The sequence below is a fragment of the Penicillium vulpinum genome (genome assembly GCF_028829585.1).
Source record: "Penicillium vulpinum strain IBT 29486 chromosome Unknown utg000004l_segment0_segment0, whole genome shotgun sequence".
In the NCBI taxonomy this organism is placed as follows: domain Eukaryota; kingdom Fungi; phylum Ascomycota; class Eurotiomycetes; order Eurotiales; family Aspergillaceae; genus Penicillium; species Penicillium vulpinum.
In genome coordinates, this window is record NW_026643244.1 from 5,826,293 (window position 1) to 5,852,179 (window position 25,887).

The 25,887-nt window shown below is 49.0% G+C and overlaps 10 protein-coding genes across 10 annotated transcripts; 4 read left to right on the top strand and 6 right to left on the bottom strand.

Moving 5' to 3' along the window:
• Positions 1-202: 202 nt before the first annotated feature.
• On the bottom strand, positions 203-1,648 carry N7479_010680 (inositol polyphosphate multikinase; the record flags this gene model as incomplete). Its single annotated transcript, XM_057258371.1, has 2 exons — positions 203-1,421; positions 1,566-1,648. The coding sequence occupies 2 exons, from the start codon at positions 1,646-1,648 to the stop codon at positions 203-205; spliced, it is 1,302 nt and encodes a 433-aa protein (XP_057105829.1).
• Positions 1,649-2,311: 663 nt separating this feature from the next.
• On the top strand, positions 2,312-5,143 carry N7479_010681 (uncharacterized protein; the record flags this gene model as incomplete). Its single annotated transcript, XM_057258372.1, has 6 exons — positions 2,312-2,620; positions 2,688-2,978; positions 3,034-3,119; positions 3,179-3,196; positions 3,254-3,505; positions 3,565-5,143. The coding sequence occupies 6 exons, from the start codon at positions 2,312-2,314 to the stop codon at positions 5,141-5,143; spliced, it is 2,535 nt and encodes an 844-aa protein (XP_057105830.1).
• Positions 5,144-5,385: 242 nt separating this feature from the next.
• N7479_010682 (quinone oxidoreductase family protein) lies at positions 5,386-6,598 on the bottom strand (the record flags this gene model as incomplete). The annotated part of the gene is made up of 3 exons (XM_057258373.1): positions 5,386-5,433; positions 5,499-5,673; positions 5,733-6,598. 3 exons carry the CDS (start codon positions 6,596-6,598, stop codon positions 5,386-5,388), a joined length of 1,089 nt encoding a protein of 362 aa, XP_057105831.1.
• Positions 6,599-7,910: 1,312 nt separating this feature from the next.
• N7479_010683 (uncharacterized protein) lies at positions 7,911-10,160 on the top strand (the record flags this gene model as incomplete). The annotated part of the gene is made up of 1 exon (XM_057258374.1): positions 7,911-10,160. One exon carries the CDS (start codon positions 7,911-7,913, stop codon positions 10,158-10,160), a length of 2,250 nt encoding a protein of 749 aa, XP_057105832.1.
• Positions 10,161-10,908: 748 nt separating this feature from the next.
• Positions 10,909-12,085, top strand: N7479_010684 (pyridoxal phosphate-dependent aminotransferase; the record flags this gene model as incomplete). The annotated part of the gene is made up of 3 exons (XM_057258375.1): positions 10,909-11,528; positions 11,583-11,750; positions 11,827-12,085. The coding sequence occupies 3 exons, from the start codon at positions 10,909-10,911 to the stop codon at positions 12,083-12,085; spliced, it is 1,047 nt and encodes a 348-aa protein (XP_057105833.1).
• A 1,447-nt stretch (positions 12,086-13,532) lies between these two features.
• On the bottom strand, positions 13,533-15,246 carry N7479_010685 (cleavage polyadenylation factor subunit CLP1; the record flags this gene model as incomplete). Its single annotated transcript, XM_057258376.1, has 2 exons — positions 13,533-15,056; positions 15,109-15,246. 2 exons carry the CDS (start codon positions 15,244-15,246, stop codon positions 13,533-13,535), a joined length of 1,662 nt encoding a protein of 553 aa, XP_057105834.1.
• A 998-nt stretch (positions 15,247-16,244) lies between these two features.
• On the bottom strand, positions 16,245-17,877 carry N7479_010686 (KilA-N domain-containing protein; the record flags this gene model as incomplete). Its single annotated transcript, XM_057258377.1, has 5 exons — positions 16,245-16,269; positions 16,323-17,208; positions 17,264-17,426; positions 17,492-17,700; positions 17,817-17,877. The coding sequence occupies 5 exons, from the start codon at positions 17,875-17,877 to the stop codon at positions 16,245-16,247; spliced, it is 1,344 nt and encodes a 447-aa protein (XP_057105835.1).
• A 2,232-nt stretch (positions 17,878-20,109) lies between these two features.
• Positions 20,110-20,861, top strand: N7479_010687 (rho GDP-dissociation inhibitor; the record flags this gene model as incomplete). Its single annotated transcript, XM_057258378.1, has 2 exons — positions 20,110-20,659; positions 20,731-20,861. 2 exons carry the CDS (start codon positions 20,110-20,112, stop codon positions 20,859-20,861), a joined length of 681 nt encoding a protein of 226 aa, XP_057105836.1.
• A 344-nt stretch (positions 20,862-21,205) lies between these two features.
• Positions 21,206-22,355, bottom strand: N7479_010688 (serine/threonine-protein phosphatase; the record flags this gene model as incomplete). The annotated part of the gene is made up of 3 exons (XM_057258379.1): positions 21,206-21,927; positions 22,041-22,274; positions 22,340-22,355. The coding sequence occupies 3 exons, from the start codon at positions 22,353-22,355 to the stop codon at positions 21,206-21,208; spliced, it is 972 nt and encodes a 323-aa protein (XP_057105837.1).
• A 1,833-nt stretch (positions 22,356-24,188) lies between these two features.
• On the bottom strand, positions 24,189-25,490 carry N7479_010689 (metal-dependent hydrolase family protein; the record flags this gene model as incomplete). Its single annotated transcript, XM_057258380.1, has 1 exon — positions 24,189-25,490. The coding sequence occupies one exon, from the start codon at positions 25,488-25,490 to the stop codon at positions 24,189-24,191; it is 1,302 nt and encodes a 433-aa protein (XP_057105838.1).
• Between the last annotated feature and the right edge of the window lie 397 nt (positions 25,491-25,887).

Here is a 25,887-nt window from a genome sequence, read left to right on the forward strand (position 1 = left end):
GAAGTCTCGGCGGGATTATGTCAGCAGAGTTATACACCCTGGAGCTTGAATAATAAAAGAAAGAACGTATTAAGTTGGCTGGGTGATAAATGAAGATATGATCTAGCTAACTGAAATCATACAAAATCATACAAAACTTCGAGATAGTAGCGCGCCCAACGGCTGCCCGCAACTGTGGGCACATGCAATTATATACTGTATTTCACTCTGCCAGTTCCTCGAAGACCTTGACGAGGCTGCGCACACCCCTGAGAAGATTCTCATCCGGGCCCTGTCCAGGGGTCCAACTAGCATGTGCGAAATCAATCAGACGGAGGGCATAGACTTTGGGAGTTTCGTCCTCTTCCTCGTCGTCGTCGTCGTCGGCCATCTGCATGGTTTCGGGATCAATGCTGATATTGATAGCCTGTTGAGGCATCCCATCGCCAAGCTGTTGTACATCGACCATCTCCAAAGCTCCTTCAGGAATTTCAAATTCCTCGTCATCTTCATCTTCATCATCTTCTTCTTCCCGAGAAAGAGACACTGGGGCTTTCTTTTCCTCTTCAATTGCATGTTCCATCGCTTCAACATCTCCTTCGTAGACCACTAGCACACTCGCAGAGTACATCCGGCTCTCTTCAGATTCGAGAACCCGCTGCAAGTTCTTCAATTCTTCTGCCACGCGCTGGGCAACCATCTTTGATCGGTCTATCTTGCCCGCCTTTGCGCCAGCAAGGAAGGTTTCAAAGCCTTGCTTGACAGTATCCTTATTGAAAGAGCGGCCGTACCACTTATCATACCTCCGATAGCCATCCTTCTCAATGACTTCACCCTTTTCACCCTCTGCGCCCTCGTATTTCGTAGCATACGGATCTGTCCGGTCGCCCTCGTCGGTCTCCCCCTCGTGGCCAGTCCAAACTTTCATGCCCGCGATGCGATATCCAAGGCTAGAGCTGGTAGTTTCTTCAGACACCACATCAAGCTTATTCCGCTTATCGAGTGGCGCATCGTCGGCCCACAAACGTGCGCCGAGCTTGACATCCAGCACGTTCGGCCGATGGAAGCCACAGGCGACGTTCTCCAGCACAATCGACAAGCCAGTATCAATTTTCTTGCCGCCAGATGGTACCCACGCGCCTTCCTCTTTGGCAGGGGCAGCGCCATCTTCGTGGGCGGAGGCTGTGTAGGATAACGGTTGGCTAGGAAGGGGGGAATCGATGGCCACGTTGACGGAGTCGGGAAGAGGAAGGACGCCAGATTCTTGGGCGGCAGCAATTGCCAGTGGTTCCTGTTGCTCGGAAGAAGAGAGCGATCCGACGTAGAGGGGCATAAACTCCTGGAATGCGGGGTGGAGCGCGCTGGATTCATAGAACTCTACCTCCTGCCGCGTGCATGGTTTCGCGATTAGGGCGCCAGAAGGCGTACAGCGAACGCCTTCGCTGGATAAATATATCTTGTTAGCATGGCTATAAATCTGATATTGTACTTGAGTCCGCCCCAGAGTTGGGGTCCCTCCGCGCATCCAGTTAGGCAAATCCGTGCGGGACGTCGCGTCAGGAACAGAACGGGAGTGTGGAACTTACTGTCCCGCAGCAGCATGGTCAAAAGGAACCAGGTCTTCGCTGCCTAGCTGTGGTGTCTTTCGAATTTCTGGATTCGAGGGCATTTTGGTACACTCGGCTTGATTTGAGGTCTGTATTTCGGATAACCCAAACAATTGGAGCAGGTCTGAGATATGGAGGTTCACTGGTAGACCTTTGAAATGGGCAAATAGAATGCAGATAAGGTGAATGATTTAGATAAATGCTAATATCTAATATCTGAAGAATTAGTTGAAATGTAGGTACATATAGAACTGGCAGACATCACAACAAGTCCTCAGCCGAAACCAAGATGAGGGGGCCGATGTCACATTTTCGGCCCTAACTCCATATCATCTTTACCGATCTATATATTTCAACTCAACAGGGCATTCAGCACTACAATTCGTAATTTTCTTCTCTTCTCTTTTCTTCTTTATCTAATATATGTAGCTCAATATAATTTAGTAATCATCAAACATCTTTTAGAGTGAAGGAGATGTGAAAACCAGGTTATTTAATCTCATTATCGTTGCCAGCAGCCCTGACCTCGGGAGCTTCAACATCACGACGACTAAGCACCACGACGACTAAGCACCGCGGCGACTAAGCATCACGACGACTAAGCACACGTGGAGCTTTGGAACTTTTTAAACTGCTTGCTATCCATTCTTTTGTTTTTCTTCTTATCCTTTCTCATCTCCTTACGTGACAAGGAAACATCTTTTAAACCTCCTTCATCATTCATCATGGATGATAATCCTGATCCTACTCGCGAAGACAATTCGTCTATTGCGGCTTCTCCGCTACTGGATTCCAGTGCTTCTGATGTGCATCTGAAGCCTACTGAAGCTATGACTACTGGCGACGGTGCCACTGCTCACGCTGGCCCCGCCATCCCGGACCAAGAGCATGCTGAAGCAATCAAAGAAGCATCTTCTACTCCGCAGTCAATTTCCAAGAAGCAGCGTCCGTCGTCTGCTAATGTTGCTCGTGTTCATTTCCTGGACCCGGCTGAGCTCGAGAAGCTTGAGGTCGCATACAAGAGCGAGCATAATGTGAGTGTCCCAGATCCAGATCCCTTCAGACTTTCAAATAAAATACTATGCTGACAGTACTCTAAAGGTTGAGGAGCTTAACAAGCATGCTTCGCAGGGTCAAGCTGAAGCTGAGCATGGAGGCACTTTGCCGAAATCACCTAAGTTTGCTATCGTTACAAAAGAGCCGGAGAAAACTGCAAAGACCTCGGGTGTGGACGATGGTGCAGTCTCGGAGAAAGATCCCAAAGTGGGATTCAAGCATGATCCAGATGAGGAAAGGATTCTTGCAAACATGGAGCTTGACGCTAATGCTTCTTCGAAGTCGAAGAAGAAAAAGAGGAAGAATAGAAGGCGCCCCAAGAGTCAGAGGGGAGAGGTACGACCGTGGTACTGATACTTGCTGCCTAGATTTTGTCTAACAGTCTCTATAGAATGCACCCTCGGGATTCGAACCCTTCTATGCCGATGCACCAATTACTCCAGCGGAGTTTGAAGAGAATAAGAAGATCTATGATCCGTATGTACATCCATATTGACCCCTCCTAGACTGAAATAACATCTAACTCTTGACAACAGTGCTTTGCCGATCCTCGAGTAAGATCCTTGAAGATTATGATTATGACATAACACCTACTAATATGACCCATCTAGTCGAATTGATGAGGGCATCAAGCGCTTCTTGTACAAGCGACGCCTAGAGCCCTACAGACGCAAGGTTTTTCTCAAGTACCTACAGTACGGCGGTGTCAGCGTGGGCCCCAAGTATTTGCAGGGAGTGACTCCTTCGGAGTTGAAGGAGATGACCAAAGAAGAGGCAATGGACGCTCGCTGCACCACGGCCATCTTTCCGAAGAGGGATAAGCCATATCCAATCACCTTCAACGATGTTGCCACTGGCTATCTGTGAGTGTTGAAATATCTGAATACTTATCCAAAGTCACAAATGCTAATCTATTTGATAGGACTGGGTACTTCATGGGTTATTACAACCCCGAGACTGAGGAGGATATCAAAGTTTGCACTGATACAATGAAGAATTTTTTCTCTTACCTCCTCTACCACGATGTTTGTCCCGAGCAGACGGAGGATCTCGAGAAAGCTCGCATTTCCTGTGATCGATCTGCCAAAGAGTTGTGGATGAATCGGCAACTTCTCCGGCATCCGGGTCCTGGCGCCTTTAACCGTGCCTGCTCCATGCTATTTGGTGGCTACTACTTCAACGATGTGGATGACCCCGAGGCTTGGACACATGTTCGACATGCTGACCCAAATATCTTCACCACTGATATGGCTCGGAAGGCCGTCAAATATGGCATAGCAATTGTCGGAAATGATCGGACTGCTCGCAAATTCCAGGTTCTCGCCAACATGAAGCTGATCGAAGCCAAAATGGTTCAAGACATCGATGGCTTTGAGATTATCTCTTTGGAGGAACCTACCGATGAAACCATCGCGCTCTACGGGGAAATGGCCCCCGATCTCCTCCCACTGGGAAGGGTTCGAGCCAAGGAATTCCGTGATCCCGCTAGAGGCCCCTTCGACCTCGCTCCCTGGGAAAAGATCGACTGGGATGCTGGTTTTGCCCCAACCTACGATTTCGAATTTTTCCTCGAGGGGGATATGTTTCCCCATCTCTTGCCTGGCATGAAGGTTATCGCGAATGTCTATGAAACCAACTTCGGACAGTACTTCTTCGATGAAATCCTGGACGTTCTGCCAAGCAACTACAAGTTCATGTACAACGACTGGATGATGGATTACGTGGAGCCCGCTCCTATCAAGTTCATTCCCGATGAAGAAGAAGTCGCACGCCGCCGCGCAAAGGAGTCTATCATTGAGCCACCTGAGCCCACCCCGGCTGAGTGGGCTTTGCACATGGTGACACATGAGTTGAGCTTTGACCGGCCGTTGGGTGAGGATCCCATGATTGTCGTTTGGCAAATTATCCACGCGCTTGAGAACTTCGGCTGGGACTTGGAGGAAGTTAAAGACTTGATGGGTTTGGTGGACCCGCACCCTGAGGAAGGCAAGAAAAGCATGCGCCAGGGAGAGCCGCGCCCCGTCCGCCTTAGCAATGAGCCACCACACAACGTTCCGTTCGGTGAGACCCCTAAGGAGCGCCTTGATCGAACCATCGGATATTTCGTCAATCCGGAGAGGATCAAGCCTGTTATCGCACCGGAGGTCATCGCCAAGACGCTCCAGCAGAAAAAGGAGCAGCTGGAAAAGCAACAGGCCAAGAAAGCGGCCGAGGCTTTGAACAAGCAGAAGGCTGCGAAGAAGAAGGGACTTGAGGAACAGCCCTGTGGTGGACCAACCGACAGGCAGGCAACCCAGATTTCGGATGAGCAGAAGATTGCGAAGAAGCAGGAACCTAAGGGACAGCCCAGGGGTGGACGAACCCGCAGCCAGGGAACCCAGACTTCGGATGAGCAGGAAACTGTGAAGGACCAGGACCCCGAGGGCCAGCCCAGCCGGGAACTAACCGAGACTTCGAAGGAGACTATTGTTATTGAGAAGAACGAGGAAACTAAGGGTTAACTGGAGGGAGAGGACCAGTGACTGAAAAGTCGCTGAGTGCAGTTATCTGTTTACTGCGTAATCAGTCTGCTGCGAATCCGCCCGGATGATTCCAAATATGTTTTTAACTCAAATGCTGAAGCGAAATGAAACCCATATGGATTATTATTGAGGAATATTCACACCCTTCTAGTGCCAAATCGTAGTCTTGAATTCAGTGGATCATCATATATTTGTAATATTTAAAATAATGATGCCTTGCTTCATGGCTTCAGGAGTGGCTTTCCCATGGTCTTCCGTCCTTCCAGATCCTATCGAGCGAGTTAGAATACACAATAACTACAATATCCCGCGAATAGCGACAGAGACGACATACCTTGTGCACCTGAGCAATGTCCTCCAAGGGATAGATTTTGTGGATCTTGGTCTTGAGCTGGCCCGACTTCAGCAGGCTGAATAGCTCATTGGTGTAGAAATCAAACTCTTCACGAGTCTGAATGTATCCAAAGAGTGTCGGCCGAGCAATCTTGACACACTTGGGGGTAATTTTCCTATTGAAATATCATGAGTATCACTAGCCAAGACTAATATGGAGAGAGAGATGCCATACGCAAGAGGAAGCGGGGGCACAGGCCCGCTGGCATTGCCAAACCAAACGATAGTACCCTTGCGTTTGACCGCTTCCAAGCTTCCCTCCCAGGTATCTTTGCCGACAGAATCGTAGACAACATCGGCACCACGACCACCAGTGGCTTCCTTGACTTTTTTGACCCAGTCCTTACCCTCCTCGCTACGGTAATCAATCACCACATCGGCACCGAGGCTCTTCACAAGCGCACACTTCTCTGCGCCGCCGGCGGTACCAATGACGTTGGCACCCAGGGTCTTCAAAATCTGCGTCATAAGAAAACCAGCACCACCAGCTGCTGCATGGAGAAGCACCCAGTCACCCTTCTGCACGGGATAAGTCTCCTTTACGAAAGCAAGCACCGTCATACCACTCAGGAACGACGCCATGACATCCTCATCACTGATCCCCTCGGGGATCTTCGTAGTGTAAGCTGCTGGCACTGCAGTGTACTCAGCATACCCACCATTGGCTAGCCATGCAACCCGATCGCCAACCTGGAAGCCAGAGGTCTCGGGACCGACAGCAACGACAATGCCAGCGCCTTCACGGCCCAAGATCTCGGGCTTGGGTGAGGCGTACAAGCCAGTTCGAAAGTAGGTATCAATGTAATTTACGCCGGAAATATTGTTGCGCACTAGAAGCTGCCCTGCTTGTGGGGTAGGAACTGGGTGTGAGGTCTTGAATTGCAGTACTTCGGGGCCACCTGTCTCCTCGACCACTACGGCCTTCATGGTTGCTGGGACGGACATGCTGCGAATTGGAATGAATTGGTTCACGAGTGGAGGGGCGGTATGATTGCGAAGTGCTGTAAGTCGAGGACTACTGCGTAGAAGAGAGCGAAACATAGTAAATAAGTAGGTGGGGGTAGCAACGGAAATACGGAGATATCTTTTCACAGCTTCATATTTGTCATCGATCCCCGCAATCCATCTCCAGGGGTACTACGGAATTGTTGCGCTTCCTTCTTTCCTCTTCTCTTCACTGTTTTTTCTTTCTTTTTTTTTTTACAAGACTCAACAATTCCATTCTTGGTATTTATACAGCACATTTGAATTTGATCATGTGGTTAACACAGGCCCCAAATCCAACACAATTGACAGGCTGACTATTCAAACATACAGAGATATGACGCCATTTCCGTCGGGTCGGAACAAGGGGTATATACGTACTCCGTATACATACTTCCTATAGTATACGCAACACAGGCTTTCTAAAACACAGAGATATCCAACAGATTCAAAGAAGCTGTGCCTTCTCAGAGAGACTCATGGCGCCCATCCCTCCTGGTTTGATCTGCCGCCGTATTGGCGCTTCTGTTCTCCGTACAAAATCGAGATGCAAGCCACCCGGAGCCCCATGAGGGGCAAATCCACGACCCACGTCCCCGGCATGTTTATTGACCTGCATGACAAGGGCGACATAGCACCGACTTTGCATCATCTGCCGCTGACTGCATCATGGAAACCTTGGATGAAAATATATCTCCCCCCGCTCCATACATACCTACACTTCAGACATTCGAGACATCACGCAGGCCATTAGCCTCGGATCTGTTTGAAATTTTCTAAACAACCCCCTGAGGTAGTGGGATGTGAAGATTTCCATTTGTTGCCCAATGACCCAGTGGTCTGATTTGATTTTAAATAAGTCGACCTGAAACGCAACGGCAGTACCCGGGAGGTTCCAGTTCGTGCCCAATGATCAACAAGCTGCCCATAGCCACACCCCTTTGTGGTGACGGTGACTCAACCATTTGTTTCACAGTTCCACTACTATCCTTGCCTCGTGATTTTCCTTCGGCCTGAAGCTATTCCTGTTAGTATTTTTGCTCTGGCCCAATCACTCAAATGGCCTATCAGAGGCCTATTCTCTCAGGGTGCTGCCCGATGCCATCCACCAATGTTTATATACCCTGGTACACCCGGCGCGCGCACGCACTTAAAGCGTGCATCTTTGTCTACTCTCGTGAAAAATTTTCTCTCTTTCATACGTAACATAGTTTTCTGCCCCTCTGCAATTTTTACACTTTTCAAATCCGACTATTTATACTATGAGCCACACTTCCCGAGCTATTCCACGAGACGTCAACGCCCCAGGTTAACGTCCTAAAACAAACATATTCCATACTCTCTGTCTGGCCAAAACAAATTTTTAGAAATGACTCTCTCTCGAGGCCCTCGACGGGCGCGATCGCAATGGCCTCCAGCGCCCTGCGTCGAGGAAGAGCCCCAGTCCCTCTCAAAGGAGCTAAACGGTCTCTCCAAGCTTAGCGATAAGCCGGGGGTCGACGGTGTCCATACAAGAGGGGCTGTTGATCAGTATCCCATCATAGTTTCCGCCAACTCACCCCCTCCATCGTCGACCACCCCTGACAGTGTTCCCAGTGTGTCTGGTCTCGGGAGTGTGTCTTCAGATGAAAGCACAGGGCCAATGACGCCGCCTGTTCAAGAGCCGGTCTTTCGGAACACTGTCAGATTTGAGACGGACGATCTGCCAAAACGTCCGCCGCCCTCAACTGCAAGCCAACCACGCGGCCCACCATCTCGGCCTCCGGCCCAGCAACAGCCCATTCGTGAGCTTGATATACAGCGGGAACCCCCGCCGACCTCTCAGGGCCAGAATATCAATGCTGGCAGACAGGCGCTGCCAATGCAAAATACGTTCCATGGCTCCCGTGGACCGAGTGGGCCGGATCGTAGTGGTGCTCGAGCTCCTGTACACGACATGGCATATTTACAGCCGCTCAAGCCTTCCATAAGTCGATCCAACAGTGCAAGGCATGCACCTCCGATGACAAGACCAACGACAGAGCGCTTTCGACGGGAGCCTAGCTTGGGATATTTGTCCGATTCGGCCACCACATACAACAAACCACCCTCACAGCAACCCCAGGCGCCTGTGTCCACGGTTCCTGTATCAGCTCTGCCGAGCGGGCCCACTCTCGCAGAGCGCATTGATGAGAAGCTCCGCCAGCGACAAGAACAGCGGGACCCAGGGTCTATGTCGGACCCGGAGGTACGACAAATTTCCATAACCGTGAAGCCTATCAAAATAAACCCTCTCGACATCTCTCTGCCCCCTCCAGCCCCAGCTCCTGCTACATCATCGCACTCACCTTCGCGTGGGCCTCCGCGTGTGCCTATCCAACGAACGCAACATGAAGTGCCCCCAGCCTCACGTGCCCGCGCAGCATCGGTGACAATGCCGCCTGCTCGGTCGATGTCTGGAGCTCTCCATCCCTTGCGAGCAGCACCCGAGATGAATATGCCCAAGCCTACATCAACTCAAGTCGCAACCCAATTCAACGCCGACAGATCGCTGGCTCATACTCATACCTCACCCACTCGACCCCAAGGCACATCCCCACAGCGCTCTAGCTCGGTGGGCCTGGGGCTCTCTCCGTGCCCGCGAACCATCGCCGTAGCAGGCTATCAAGACTGGTATACGCTCAAGGGCCTTACCCACCTAGACATTTGCCCATCCTGCATGAGCCAAATTGCGCACTCCCGCTACCGCGACTACTTCATCCAAAGCGCCTTGAAGGCAACCGGGCAAAAGACACGTTGTGCCTTCGCGAACGCATGGACCCGTCTCGCCTGGGCTCAGATGATAAAAAAACAACACGACAGCCTCGAGCTCCTCTATCAAATGACCCGCCCACCGCCCGGCACGCGCCCCTGTCCTGGCCGCATCGTTGCCGAACAGTCCTGGTACCGGATATACGACCCAGAGACCGGCGGCGACCTCGCAGGTTTCCACGTTTGCAGCAGCTGTGCGCGCAACATACGCATCCTGATGCCCAGCCACCGGGACACCTTCCAGCCAAACCCCGACCCGGTCGAGCGGGTGTGCGACTTCGTGACGTCCAGTCCACGATTCGTGAAATTCATCGATCTCCTCGATGGGTCTGCTTCCCGTGCTGAACTGGATTCCTCGCGCACCCGCCGGCCAGATACGCGCGAGTTCCTTAACTACGCGCGGCGCAAGGTCGTGCTGCGTGATTGTCGTCGTGATAGACCTGCTCTTAGTACGTGGCACTTTATCCCGTCGCTGCCGGAGATGTGTGTCTGTGAAGACTGCTATGATGAGGTTGTTTGGCCGCTGGCGAGATTGAGCCATCCTATTGCGTGCATGGTCACGACGAAGATGCGGATCTTGCCCGGTGATGGACCTGGTCGCACTCGGGAGGCCAGCTGTCAGCTTTACTCGCCGCGTATGCGGGCGAAGTTCAAGGAGGCGGTTCTTAGGGATGATTTCGGGTTGCTGAGGTCTGTTGCGCAGAGGAGAGTTGAGGCTGAACGGAGGTTCCTTGATAGGAGGGAGGAGTTGTTGGTTGCTCAGTCGAAGGGGTATGATTGTGATGAGGAGATGAGGAAGGCTGTTGATGAATGGAGGAGATGGGAGTGAGGATTATGGGTGATTATTGCCTCGTGTACTTCATGTGGTTTGATTTCTGAAAAAGCGTGTATATTTGGGAGCATTGTGTACAAGGATTGGATGGAGTTTTGTATTGTATTGTACTAGCATAGCATTAGCATAGCATCCATAGCATAGCATAGCATATATACCTAGGAAATAGCCCTGTTTTTACCCCTCATCACCGGCTTGATGCCGGAGTCCGTCAAAGTCCGAAACTGTATGTAGACTGTTGTCATACATATTCCAGTATTTGCTTCTTATGCCCGTCGTCGTTGGGATTTCCATATGTTCGATCTGAAGAAGAGTCTCTTTCCTAGTTTTAGCACTCATCATCCTAAACTCATCGATCTGTGATGCTTTCGACCCGCGGAGAAAGATATGCTAAGGCAGGCTTGGCTGATGGCTACCTAAGCAAGATGCACTTTGACACAGATAACAAGCAGAATGTTGTGTCTTTCAGCAATGCTGAAAATGTAAGATGACCACAAAAGCCTACTAGCCAATATCAATTATGGACATGCATGTACTTACTCATATGGTAGTTCCTGATGCAAGATGTAATGCTTGAATATATCCGCAAGCATGTAAATTTCTAACCTACCCATCTACCCACTGTACTCCTCACAGGAAACAAGACCGCTAAGACAAGGGTAAATAACAGGTATCACCAGGCCTTGACAGCACGAATCTCACCTACCATGAAGGCTCCTTCGGCTCAAGCCGCCTTCGAGCCGCCATGACCAATCTAATTACGACCTACTTTCACCCCGCTACACCAATCTCACCTGACAACATTGTTTTCGCAAATGGCGTGACAAGCCTCAACGCCCTCTGTGCTCTCAGTCTAACCAATCCCGGCGACGGAATTTTACTAGGTCAACCTATCTACGGGTCCTTCACGGGAGATCTCCGCGTTCCCTCGGACTGCCAACTAATCTACACTCCCTTCCACGGGGACGACCCATTTAGCCCAGATGCTGTGGCTCGATATGAGGAGACCTTCCTACAAGCGCGAGATGAGACAGGGGTAACAATAAAGGCCCTCCTGATTTGTAACCCGCACAACCCGCTTGGTCGATGCTACTCTCGCGAGACACTGGAGGCGCTATTGCTGTTCTGTCAGAAGTACCAGATCCATCTCATCAGTGACGAGGTTTACGCACTATCGGTGTACGGGGACAGTGATCCTGTTGGCTTTGTTTCTGTTTTGTCAATTGACGCTGTCCCGCTCGGGGTGGATCCGGCCCTAATCCATGTGCTATATGGGATGTCGAAAGATTTCGCTGCAGCGGGGCTACGGCTGGGATGTTTGATTAGCCATAATGAGAGGCTTTTACAAGCGGCTTTATCAATGAGGTAATTCAAAGCTTGGCTCCACGGTATGTTAGGGCTAAATGATTTACAATATAGTCGATTCCATTGGCCGTCGAATATATCCTGCAGTATTGCTACCGCTGTTCTCGAGGACCAAGACTTTGTGGGGACATTTCTCCAGAAAAGTTGTCAATTACTTCGTTCACATCGGGATTTAGCTGGACAAGCCTTGCAGGAGGCGGGCATTCCTTTTGCACAAGGCAGGTCGGTTCTCCCCTACACTTTGCATATCTTCAACTTCCCTGGAGAGGTTTGGAACTAAGCTTCAGTATGTCTCTAGTATTGCTGGATTTTTCCTATGGATTGACCTGTCCAAGTGCTTGGATAACACTATTGTCACTAGTCAAGGCGAGTGGACTGCAGAGTTAGATTTGTCCCGCCGGCTGCAACAGATTGGGGTGGTGATGTCGTCGGGACATGCCTATCATAATGAGGTTGCAGGCTGGTTCCGCGTCATCTTCTCAGTAGAGGTGGAAAGACTAAAGCTTGGTTTATCAAGGATTATCGAATTCTATCATAGCTCAAATAGCAATATTTAGATGATTTCCAGATGGCTACTGTTTAATAATATTTGTTTGCATAACCAGAGGTAAAACTTCCTTTGTTAATAGCAAACAGCTGTGGGCTGGCTTATATACTGATTTAGCTCCTCGTTGCTAGAACTGCTCATCCAACTACTATAATATGTTGACAAGAAGCTTCAGGATGCATGTACAAACCGCAAACCGTACAAACAGCCTGGAATCAGTTAGGGCTTGGACTAGGCTAGATAGTATGCCGTCATCAAACATTCCTTTCAAGGTTGATCGCTATGATCTATTTTTCCCCATTCACCTGTGTATATCAATTCTGTCATGTGTTATGCTCCCTGATTTCATATGTTTAATATCAGAGATCTTGCATTTTATTATCCTTTGTACACTTCCTCACTAGCATTTGTTAGGATATTCTACGAATGTACCAATTTGGTATCTTCATATATATATTTCCAAACATCTTTTCGCATGTCTTTCCAAATATCCTTTCGAATATAATGATGTTCACCAGCACCTCATATCCTACCTTATATACACAAACAGGCCTAGATGGCCCTTTCCAGAACAGTTTTTCAACGTCTCTTGTCTTATTGAAATTCAAATCTGCACTCAGGACGTTTCAAGGGCTGTTTGAGTGCCTCCTGGACTCCTCATGCTGATTCCAACGACCTATTTCCAAATCCGTCGAGTGGCCACGCCGATATGGATATCGAGGTAAATCTTGAGGCAATACCAGGTCCAGAAGGAGATGACCTATACTCTGATGAAGAGGGAGAGTGGGCCACATGATATGATCAAAGAGATCCCCGCGATCTCATGGCAGCCGGTTTCGAGCCTGTGTGATCCTCTCTCTACGCATACCCCGGACAGCAGCTGTTCCCAGATCTTACTGAATGAATCGACCCAGAAGTAGGGTCCAATATTATGAAAGAATCAGTCTCCCCCCCCTCCCCTCCCCCGAGGTAGGTCAAAGCCAGCCGGGAAATTCTTCGAAATACCTAGACTAATGATATCTGTGTATAGACCGCAAGGTTCAAGGTCATTTCTTAACCCTCTCGCGCCTTGGGCAGTGGAATTCTCGCTCTTCTTTTTCTAGCTTACTCCTAGGGTTCTAATGGCTATTTCTTTGTGTAACCAAAAGGCCAACAAAATTACTTCAGTGGGAAAAAGCGGATGGATCGTTCCATTTAGAAGTATCTCGCCATCAAGAGACACACATACGAAAAACACAGTTTTGAGAAAACCAACAAGTGAACAATATGTTATTGTACAAGATTATAAACTACACGCATGTTGGGCACCCGTAAAATGACTGCACATGTGATTGTATTGTATGTATGCAATAACGAGCCATAACCCCATGCTAAGTGAAATGGTAAATCACCAACTCCATATCCCAAAGATGCAAATATCCAATGCAGGCAAGAACAATGCGACTGAAAGAAACCCCCTAACCCACCAACCCCACCAACTCCCCAGGCCAACGCTTCGCCCATATAATAGCGCGTGGAGGCATTCTCCCGCCAACAGGCGCAAGCACACGGATCTTTCCCTTCTCCACGTCAACGTCGGCGACATATAAGAAGCCCATGATGCTTGCGTCGCGGACTTCAGCGGGGGACGCCGTGGTCGGTGCATGGGTGATTGCAAGAAGCGTATTTGCCAGAGCAGAGGGAGCGGGTGGGAGGATCTTCTTCAGAGGAACGCTGCTGCCATCGTTGGCGTTGGCATTGGAATTCGCGTTGTCGGCAGCCTCGGAGAATGAGCCCACGACGCCAGGGAGGGGCACGGCGCGGTCTTGCTCTTGCTTCGTTTCTTGTGGGGCATAGTCATCCATGCCGCCACCCCCAGGAAGGAAGGAGTCACCTGTGCCCAGCTGGGAAGGGTCGTATTCGTCTTCGTCTTCATCTTCTGCTGTCGAGACGGTGTAGTTGTATACGGGGAGGGAGGCGAAGTCGAGTTGTTGTGCGTGGGGGGAGAGTGTGATGGCGGAAGAGGGTGAAGAGGAGGGGATTGGGTTGCCAAAGAAGTAGGAACGGATTTGGGACTCGCGTGTTGCCTTTCGGAAGGCTTCGTCACGGTCAACACAACCACCCGATTTCGAAAGCTTGACGACGGAGATCTGTTCGTCAAAGACAGCTGCTGTTGCGCTGGAACTGGGCTTGTTGTCATATTGTCTGGCAACGGTACTGTACAGGCGTTCCGAGCCCAGTACCAGGATCGTTGTGATTGCGAACTCTGTGACAATGTGATTAATGAGTTCCATGGTGCCCGGCTTGTCTGTTCCAAGGATTCCGGGCGTGTCAACGATGATTCCCGTTTCACGCGCATCCTCATCTTCGGCCATCCGGCCCGTGACAGACAGTGCCAGGCGCGAGACGACTGGTCTGTATACGACACCTTCGCCATCCAGCGGGCTTTGCATCGGGTAGCTGTACACAAGCGGCAGCTTGACAGGTACGGGACTGGGACCAGACATGGGGCTGCTTCCCCAGCCATCTTCAACGTCCAATATGGTACGGAATGCGGTCGCAGTCAGTGTACCAGGGACGCCAAGCATACCCTCCGTGGGGTCGAGGTTCACGACCAACGGCTGGCGGCCGATCTTTGTGGCATAGGCGGTCAAGATCTTAGCCAAACTGGTTTTTCCAGTGTTTTCAGATCCGAGAAGGAGCACGCGCGGGCCATCCTTGCCTATCGATTGAGCTTCTTCGCGCATTGTCTCCAGCGCAAAGTGGACATTGGCATATTCTACCATTGGCGTCTCTTCTGCCGTGTATTCGCTTTGACAGCCTCCTGCGCCGTGACCTAATGCCGGTGTGACTCCATCAGAGGTAGTCGGGGCTGTCTCAACTGCTGCGACTTCCAGCGCACAGCCATGCCATGTGAAGATTGCCGCCTTCGTACCGGTGAATGTGTAGGTTTGCGATTCGGCAAGCTCTGTGCCGAAGAGTTCGGCGGTTCCATTGAGAAGCTGCAAGACTTGAATCAGAAGGAGGTCAATCATATCTGAGAGTATCACATACCTTTACTTTGATAACGTGCCCGAAGGCGACCTCAAACCGCCATTCCGAGCCTGGGTTCAGGTTGATCTGTGATGGTAGTGCGGGTGCCTGCGATCTTTCCTCAGATGGCTGCGTTAACTCAAGACCCGGGAGCGACATGTTACCAGTCAATTTGAAAAACCTTGGGTTATGTGCAAATGCGGAGAGGAGTGAAAGAGATGGAATTGTTATCGGGGTGCGGAGCTTGATGGATGTTTTGCATGTTTGCATTGGTTACTTTGTCGTCATTGGCCAATTGATGGGAATAACTTCTACGAAGTAAGTATATATCCTATTTTTACATGGTTGGCTATAGATGTCTAAACCAACACTTTCTATACTATAGGACGTTATTTTTCACCTATTGCCTAACAGGGCTTAGGGCCCTGTTTGACAAGGGGAGAAGGTGCTTTCACGATCGCCCCATATTCTCGCTTCCGCCACTTTACTCGTTCTATATACATCGTTTTGTGAGAAAGTCCCGCTACTCAACTAGGGTATTGGCTTGGTCAAGGAACTCCATCTTCGAGTCCATCGGCTTCAAAATAATATATCTTCCGACTCCTCTACTCCATCCTACCCATATGACTTGGCGAATGTCCTTGACTTATAAACCTCAGTTCAGCCTTGGAGTAGCCAAACAGCACAAACATGAGAACATGAAAAGTTTTTGATATCAACTATACTAAGATCGCATTAAACCAATGTACTCTTAATCCTACAAGAAATGCAAACTGGTAACATCAAAGCATATCACTATCATTGAGCGAAGCATCCTTGACTACTTGGAAGGCTGCCACATGGCAGTAGAAGGCGGGAGAGGGGAAGTTGGTATCAGGGGAGCAAGGGTAAAAGGCAATCCAAATAACCAAGTCTGGTGCAAAACATAGGGAGAGGGAGGGAAATGGGAGGGCAGAATATTAGAAAAAAGGTGTCAATAACTGGCACAGGGCATTCAGGATCGCCGGCGAGGAATATATTTATGATAACGACAAGGGGAATTGGGCATCAGAAGCGAATATTTGGGTAGTTGGGCTGTCGCAAGCGACAGACGTGCCGAAAAGAAGAGACCAAAATTTCAAACAGACTGGACTTTGTCAAGCAAATCCTCATTCTATTTAGAAAAAGTATGGAATAGAAGCCCTAGATATGATGTTAGCGTTGATTCAAGGTCTTTGTAGCGTAGAATAACTTACGCAAGGGCAAATGCCACGGAGACACCGAAGATAGAGCGGTTACGGACACGTTCCTGCTTGAGCTTGTTCTCGAGCACCTTGGCTTTCTTGGCCCGTTGGGAAGATTCGGCTGTCTCTTCTTCATCGTCCTCCTCCGACTTGCGCTTCTTGATTATCTTTACAGATGTGGACTCCACTGTAGCGCCCTCAGCTTCCGCCTTGATAGCCTCTTCCACCATGCCCTTAGCCTGGGCGATCATCTCTGCAGTCTCAGCGGCAGAGGGCACTTCTGGTAGACTGATAGGCATATCCAAGGAAACAGTAGTGTGAGTTGTCTCGATAGCACCAGTAGCATCGTCGGCCACTGGAGCCTCGACTGGCTCCTCCTGTTCCTTGATCTCTTCCTTCTTCTTCTCTTTCTTCTCGGCCTTCTTCTTTTCTTTCTTCTTCTCCTCCTTTGTCTCTTCTTCGGGCTCCGCGGTAGCAGATCTCGTTAACTTGCGCATGCTGAATGCACTCTTTCCAGGGGATCTACTGGATACAACTTCCGGTTCGGCATTCACAGCTGCCAAATCAGGGATCAACTCAGGGATCAGGGCTGAAGCAGTGATATCCAGTGCCGACTGAAGGTTAGCGTTGGCGGCCGTTGTGGACGGGGTACTAGGGACGTCCTTGGTGGTGCGGGTGGTACGCGACTTCCGAGGAGATGCCAACCTCTTGCTTGGAGAAGCGGATCGACCTCTGCGGTTGCGGTGCTGTGACACGGGCGGCTCATCGGCGGGGATTTCGAATTTCGGCGGGGGAGTGATCTGTTTCTTTGCGCTGGAAGGACTCTGAATGATGTCCGTTGGGTCCAGCAGTGCTCGCACCCAATCGTACATTTGGTATTCCTTGGAAAGCTCAAGGGCTAAGTATAAAGTCAGGATTTGTTTCACGGAGAGAACATCCCGGGCAGAACATACCAAATGCGGGGGAGATCCACACATTGCCAGCAACCTCCTCCTCACTCGTGTACTCCCGAGCCTTCAGATACTCACGCTCTGTGCGCTCTTCCTCAGCCTTCGCCCAGGGGAATGCAATTTTGAACATTCCAGTAGCGCTGACAAATCCATCCTTACTACGGCGCTGTATGATGAGGCCGTCAGTTAGTGATCGTTGGCTTCCAAATTCGACAAAACGGGCGGTCTCACCATCAAGAAGTAAGTGTCTGGGTGCTGCTGGGGACTGTGGGAAGGGAAGATCTCCGAGCCCTTCAGGTCCTTGGGCAACGGAGCACGAAGGTGGGCGTACTCGAACACGCCTAGGTTCTCCGGCTTGGTTGCGTTTGTGGTGCCAATCTGGGCAGGCTTTACAGAGAGGTTTGTCTTTCCAAGACGACGGCGCGAAAGAAGCTCCTCATCTATAGTCAAAAGTAACACGGAATTGTTAGCGATAATCTCGAGGCTAAGGGTGCACGAGGCGGGCAGATAGCCGATGCGCGCGATCGCGCCACCATGCGCGAGTATTCCAACTTACATGTAGGAGCAACCTCGGCCAGGATGAGCGGATTAAACTGTTTTGGGAGTGTTCGCGACATAGTGGGGGGATGTCGAGTGAGGTGGAAATGAAGATGGGGTGACTTGAGAGGGAAAGGTGCGCCAACGATGGCCACGTAGCAGGCGCGTCTAGCGACAAAAATCAAGAATCAAATATTACCACCAACAAATCACACACTAGTTGGGAGAGTAGAAGCGCAACCAAAATTACGATTGATAAGGAAAAAAAAAAGGACAGCCAAAAAGATAAAGAAGACAATCAGGAGAGATGAGAAGATGCGAGTCGCGACTAATCGTTGCGTCGTTCTGAAGCTTGACCACTTCCGGTAAGGTCCGGTAAATGATCTGTTATGTGGGGTATTCAACAGCTTTGGTTGGTTAATTGCATCAATACAGTGTATTGTATATACCCCAATGTATTCTATTTGTTGAACCCGTGACATTTACATTCTGGACACTTCCCTTTGCGGACTTGATTTTCATCTTTCGCTCTACGAAAACTGTCTTTGTCTATTAAAATGTCTCTTGATAGTGCATACTTACTTACATACATACGTAAGGCTGATTATATACAAGAATTCCCCAAATATTGCATTCAATTGCTACATATGTACATATGTAGTTATAGAAATCCCCCCTTTTCCCACGGAATATATGTGAGGTATCTTTACATATTTTTGTGATAAATCTACATATGCACCGGATGTTGTAAGTTCCGTATGGATTCCCTTTCTACTCCGTAAAACTCACTCATTGTATCCGGTTTCGGATCGTTTGGAGCGCTTTGGAGTCCTATAGACATGATAAGCTTTTCTCAACTGCCAAATGAATTGTTTCTTCTGGTAGCTTAATCTCTTTCCAACTAGAAAGACATTCCTGCACTCATTTCTGTGTCAATTCAATGCTCAACATCACCAAAGTTCTGGGCTTCTATCCGCCGCCAGAAATGGAAACCGTCTCTTGTCAAAAGATTCCTGCATGTTGGTACCAACATTGCATCCTTTGAGCCACTGCTCAACGATACTGATTTAGCCTACGAGCGCGAAACACAGCGCAATCCGCTTCTCCTAGGTGCTCAAAATGACCACATGGAGACTTATGAGATATTGCGTTCCCAGACTCGACCAAGCCGTATGTGTGTACCGTCACAGCTGAATACCGTGCTACATTGGGCAATTGGCGCTGGCCATCAAGCTTCGAGTTAATAGTTGTAAGCAAAGCCCTATTAGGTCCTTCAACCCGCCCAGACGACTCTACGGCGTTAGTCGAAGCCATTAAGGAGGGGTACGAAGCTATTCTCGAATATCTTCTAAAGGCAAAGGCGAAGCCATCAAGCAGCTCTTTGCTTAGAATCTCCTTACCCTTGAAAAAGAGTCATGAAAACTGGGTATATAGCAACTGATCAAACCGATTTCTCCTTGTTAAAACTCCTCGAACATGGGATTCGCCCGAAATCTGATGACATTCGAAAAACTGTGTTCGATAATGAGAGGAGAAGCGGTTTGCGGGTCCTGACTCCTGATTTCCAGCCGATTGAATGGGAGTCCTAAGTTGTTGGCTTAAGTAGTCCCTATACTGAGGAGCATGGTCCTGATCCCGAAGTGATTGTTTGTTCGGGTATCAATGACGACGGGATACATCTCGATGATATCGACTTCAATGTAGGTATACTTTGATGATTATGCTATGTATTCGGACTAGTAGCTCTATAGGGCCTAGGTAACTAGCATTAGTACTAGTTTTATATAGTTATGTATAGAATATAGGGGAACTTGGACTTTGAAAACCTGGATTTAACAAATTTTTATCTGTGTCTCATTTGATTCGTTATAAATAGGTTTCGCTGTATGATATGTATTCGGCCCCACACTTAGAATTGGGGCATAGTTGGGGTCTACGGAGTAGTGTACGGAATAAGATCATTCCAATTATCTACACCTACACATTGCAAGTAGAAAACATAGCCTGATCCATACACCGTAGGCAATCAGTAAACAGCCTATTAATATAACCGTGCAGGACCAACGGTGCGTAAACATGTGCATACGGTAGGAATCCGAATAGCCTCGCCCCTCTCCCCACCGCCTTTCCAACCCCCACCAATTCTCAGGGGACGCTTCGAGCTTTAGCCCTTTTTTTTTCTTTATCATATCGAGTTTCGAACTTGTTTCGTCTTTTCTCCTCATTGTCCAGTCCCCCCTTCCCCCGACATCCTTTTCCGAACTCCAATCCTTGGTTCCGTCGCCCCCGCCTTTTAAATCAATCTGTAAACAATGGCCGACCACCACGAGGATGAGCTCGCTGCCAGCCAGACCGAGGGTTTCAAGGTCGGAGAGAAGAAGACTCTCGATGAGTACAACCAGCTTGGTGCGTTGATTCAGTTACAATCGATTGGCAATACATATCCCTCGGTGATTTCCCAGCTAACCGTCTTTCTCTCCCCCGCAATAGACGCAGACGATGAAGCTATGAGACGTTGGAAGGCCTCTTTGGGCCTCAATTCTGGTGATGCCATTGCTGATCCAAATGACCCCCGCAAGTGCATCATCAAGTCCCTGGCTCTGCAAGTCGACGGGCGCGAGGATGTCGTTATCGACCTGTCCTCCCCGGGCTCTGTTGATAGCCTCAAGGATAAGCCTTTCAAGATCAAGGAAGGTTCCAAGTTCCACATCAAGGTCACCTTCCAGGTCCACCATGAGGTTCTCAGTGGCCTCAAGTACCTGCAGGTCGTCAAGCGTAAGGGAATCCGGGTCAGCAAGGACGAGGAGATGCTGGGCAGCTACGCACCCAACACCACCACCAAGGTTGACTACTCCAAGGAATGTGAGTATTTAAACCTTCTTTCTATTTCTTAATTTTCAAATATAGCTTTGACTAACACTATGCCTTTCTAGTCAACGAGGAGGAGGCCCCATCTGGCATGATCGCCCGTGGCCACTACAACGCCGTCTCGAAGTTCATTGATGATGACCAGCACACTCACCTGCTGTTCGAGTGGTCCTTTGACATTGCCAAGGACTGGTAAATGTTGAAAAAGCTATCTCGTTAAGTTATTGAGCGATCGTTTATTTTTCAAAGCGTGATGAGTTTCTTTCTTTGACAAAGCTGTTAGAGATGCGTCCCACTGTACCGATGATTTGGACCCTAGTTTATTGTTTATGCGTCATACTGAGTCTCAATTATTGGTGTATGATATTTTCGTTTCAGATGCCAAGTAGCACATCTAGCTGTTTGTGAATGCACAGCTATATCCCGAACTCCTGTCTAGTGCTGGGGTCTTAAAAAAAAAAGAAAATTGAAATACATGAACATTAACATCAAACAAAACATTAACAGTAACCAATGGGTATCATGAGAAGATTCAGGGATTCACAAGAAGTAGTCGACCATTGGATTAGAGCCATCCTTGATCTGCTGCTGCTGCTGACCCAGCTGTTCAAGGCGGTGGGCATCATTTTCCGGTGCGGCATCAAAAATATTGAAAAAGCGCTCGCCCGTGTCGCTTACTTCGAGCACACTAGCCAGGTTTCCACAGCGGTAGCAGTAGTTTGGTGCACTCCAGACCGTGCTCAGACGATCATCGTAAAGAACCTGGTAGCCTTCTTGGCAGAGTTGATGTGCGCGCAGGATGTGGGACATGCTGTTCACCTCTAGGAACTTCCGCACAACCTGTGCTCCAAAAGTGTATCCAGCACCTCGGGGTGAGAGTGAGAATTCATCCCGCTCTGTATCAGGGTCTGACCAGACCAGATCTGCCATAGGACCTTCGTGTGGGATCTCACGGAAACGGTCGATAATCTTGATTTGGTCAATTGAATGGATAGACGGCGACAAGCCGCCATGCACACAAAATATCTCATCGTTAATCACAACGCTCAGCGTCAAAAAGTCGAACATGTCGGTGAAGTAATGCCAAACATTGGCATTGCCGTATTTGCGGGCACACTCGGTATAGAAGCCATATGATTGGGTGACTCCACGAGACTCGTGGTTGCCGCGGATAAGGTGTACTCGTTGGGGGTATCGTAGCTTGAGACACACCAGGAGTGAGATGGTCTCAACACTAAACAAGCCGCGGTCGACATAATCGCCTGTCGGTTCTCTTATCAGCAAGACTTCACACCAAAAGCGGGCAACAAATATGTTCAAGCCCGATGCCTGCTTTCAACAAAGCATCCTCTGAGTGTTTGCGGGTGTGACTAACCAAGGAATAAGTAATTTGTATCCGGACAGAAGCCGCCGATTTTGAATATCTCGATCATATCAAAAAATTGGCCGTGGATATCGCCGACCACAGTGACCGGAGCAGCAATATGTACCACATTGCTCTCCTTCATCAAGAGTTCCTTCGCCTTGAGGCAGATCGCCTCTATTACTGAATCCGCGAGCAGCTCTTTTCGGTAGAGCCGGGCGATACACTCGTCAAGATCGATATTTGCTGTGAGGCGACAGGTCAGCACAACCCCGGAGATAACCATATGAAACAAAAATTCATGCACATACTCGGTAAGCCAGGCATTTTGGCGAAATGCAGATACAGTAACTCCAAGACAAATGAGCGGCAGTGACTCCTTCTGGAAATTATTTTTATTAAATGATGCAGAGCTCCCTGTGCTTGATTTCGGTGTCCAAGGTAGACGAGTGCGGAGAGGTAAAGGAAAGTAATATTCGAGAGGACAAGGTCAAGGTCGAGATGGGAGATTAAATAGATGACAGTAGACGAGATGGGTGCGTCAATCTGGCAGCAAGCATCCTGAGTGTAGCCAATCCTCGTTTCCAGTGCGGAGAGAAGGCTGGAATTAAAGATCGAAGCGACATAAGGGCCGAACTGCGGGATGAGCTCAGGCACATGAGCGCGGTTATATCCACACCGCTTTTGTTCCTGGGCGCCTGAATTATAAGGCGATGATTGGAACAAACCACCTTGAGATAGTTATGGTGATGGATGAATTCGTATGGCATAAAAATCTTCATTTGTTTGGAGGCTAGCGCCGAGGCAGAACTTTTCTTAATAAGATCTCTCGGCTCCCTGGCTATGACAAACAGGATTTCTTGGACAGCCCCCTCGACCAGTCTACCAGCGATTGGTCTCAATACTCCCAGTTGTCAACTCCTTGGCCACAAGTGGTGATTCTATACTGTTTCCCCCCTTGAATAGGGTGACCAAAATATTAACGCGCAAGATAGCAGCTCTGGGTCAAAATCTTTTACAGACTCTCCCGAGTTGACTGCCCCTAACTTGCAGCACTTTTGCAGGACAATGCGTTGGCATTGAAAATATCTTAGCCATCCTAAGAAAGGATTCGGTATGGCAATATCGGGTACTGGATTCCGTCAATGATTTGGATTGCCGATATATAATTAGCTCCCTTCAAACAAGCAAGGTATTACCTTGCTAAAACCCTATTTTGACTATGTGAACACAGTCTTGCCCGTTCACCACCAAAAATTGTTCATGCCTTTGGTGCTTTTTGTGTATGACCGAATGATATGTGCCAGCTCAGAACTTGTAGCAAATATCATTAGGTCAGCAATTGCTCAAATAAGACTTGCGTTGGAATGGTATGTGTATGTAGAGGGAATATCCTGTCCCTTCCCCATGACAATGGTTTTGTTTTGCTTAACAGATCAACTGAGCATAGGCATTTGTTTTGAGTATAAATGGCGATATTAAGTCCGCCTCACCTTTGATTACAACATCTCCTCAATTATCCTACCAGTTTAGATTCTATGGGTATAAGTGCATCAATCTAGAGTATTGAACAGAGCAAAGAACGCGTGTGATGTGTGCTGCTTATATCCTCGATACAAGGTGTGTACTAAAGTAACATTCTCCAGTTGGGTATTTATCAATTCCTTTGCATCAGTATCTCTGACTGTGCTCTTTGCGTTGCACGGCGAAGGGTATGATGCAACGATGAAACAGAACTCCGTACTTCAACCTTGGAAAGTTACTACCAACCCTGGAAAACAAGACGGCCCACCTCATATCAAGTAACCATGGAACTATTTATGTTTTATTTAGGGTTATTGGGCGGAGCTCGGCAAGCGCCCCGCCCCGAACCCGAACAGGATTAGCCTGGTTTTCATGAAGTATAAACTTTGACAGATTGCTGGGGTGGGAACCCTTGGAAGTTTACAGAAGAGGTTTAATATTCTCAATCACCCCTCATAAACCCCAGAGTAGCTTCGATATGTGATAAAACAGCAATAGAACCCGGGTTATAGTGCGATGTAACGTTTCTTTTGCCTGTGCTAGGTGTCGGGACCGAGCACCATCATTCAAGTGGCCATATACAGGTCTTCGGTATCATTGATATAACAAAAAAATGCATTATATACCCTAAAGGCCTCAAAGATCCACCTTGACTTTGTCCCAACGTGAGGTAGTAACCCTCCCATCTTTGATCACAGCCAGAATGTGCTCCTCCACTCGATCCAAAATGGTGATATCCTCCAACGGATTTCCTTTCAAGATCAAAAGATCTGCCACGAATCCCTCCTGGACCTGACCCAGTTTGTCTTCCTGCATAACAAGCCGAGCACCATTAACAGTAGCACTGCGCAGAATCTGCAATGGCGTCAAAACCGAACTGCGCACCGAAAACTCCTTGCTTTGAGCAAAATGCATCGGACCAAGAAGATCAGTCCCGAAACAGACAGTCACGCCCGCATCAATAGCCAACTTCATTGCCTTCAGTCCCTTCTCAAGAACCTCCTCGTTCTTAGCAGCGCCATCAGCAGAAAGGAAATTCATCTGCTTGGACATGACATGCGTGATGAGCGTCGGAGTCAAGAAAACATCCATTTCAGCCATCATCTTTGCCGTCTCAAGGTCAAGAAGATTCCCATGCTCGATACCGCGCACCCCTAGCTTGATGGCCTGCTGAATCGCCCGAGGCGTGTAGCTATGACTCGTGACATATGTGCCCGCGTTCCGTGCAACAGTAACAATAGCCCTAATCTCCTCATCTGAGAACTGCACATGTTCAATACTGTCCGTGGGGCTAGCAACACCGCCACCACCCATGATCTTGATAAAGTCCGCTCCCTGGCGCAACTCATCGCGCGTGTATCTGTAGCACTCCGCTGGGCCGTCGACAATCCTGCTGATTCCGGAGATGGAGCCACTGCAGCAGAGCTGGGTGTTGTGGGACCCGCGCAAGTCGCCGTGTCCACCAGTTTGGGAGAGTGCGTATCCAGCGATGAAGAGACGAGGGCCTGGGATCACACCGTCCTCGACGGCTTCCTTGATCGCGAGGCTTGCGCCGCCACAATCACGAATTGAGGTGAAGCCGCGGTCTAACATGGATTTGAGCACGTACGGCTGCCGCAGGAGACTGACTCGCTCGGTCATGTGTTTGTATGATCGTAGATCGGCTTCGCCGGGAACTACCGCGATGTGAACATGGCAATCGATCAAGCCCGGACACAGGTATTTCCCGCTCAGGTCAATCACATTTTCTCCGGGAAGGTCGTCTGTGGCTGTAGTGGAGTTATCTGTGACGATTTGGATGATCTTGCCCCCTGAGATTCGGACTGTAGCATTCCAGATCAATTTGCCCTTGGATGGATCAACGATCGTCGCGTTTACAAAGACTAAATTTCTTTGATCGTTGAGTTTCCAGGGCTTGATACCTCGGGAGATGTCCATATTGGCAGTATATTTCTTGCTTGTCTTCTTTGAGGAATTGTGTATATCAAGACAACCCCTATCCGACTAGGTAACCATATCTCTCAAGTAAAAGATAGCTCCGCAGGAAAAAGTAATAAGAGTACATATCTCAGCTTATAACTAACAGTCCGGGGAGGTCCGGGGGGTCCGGGGAGCCTAGCTCTTTATATAGAACACACGTTCCGCCTCGGCTGTTTTGATATGAACCAACCGGGTCTGTGCCGAATTCATTAGATTCTCTGTTATTTACTCCACCCGCATTCGAGTTGGCTGATCTAGCCGATCCAATCCAACCAATTAAATGCAACAGAAGCTAGGGGCAACATGAAGCTGCATATTTCCTCCGTTGGCGATCTAGTTCACTAGCTGCTGGTTG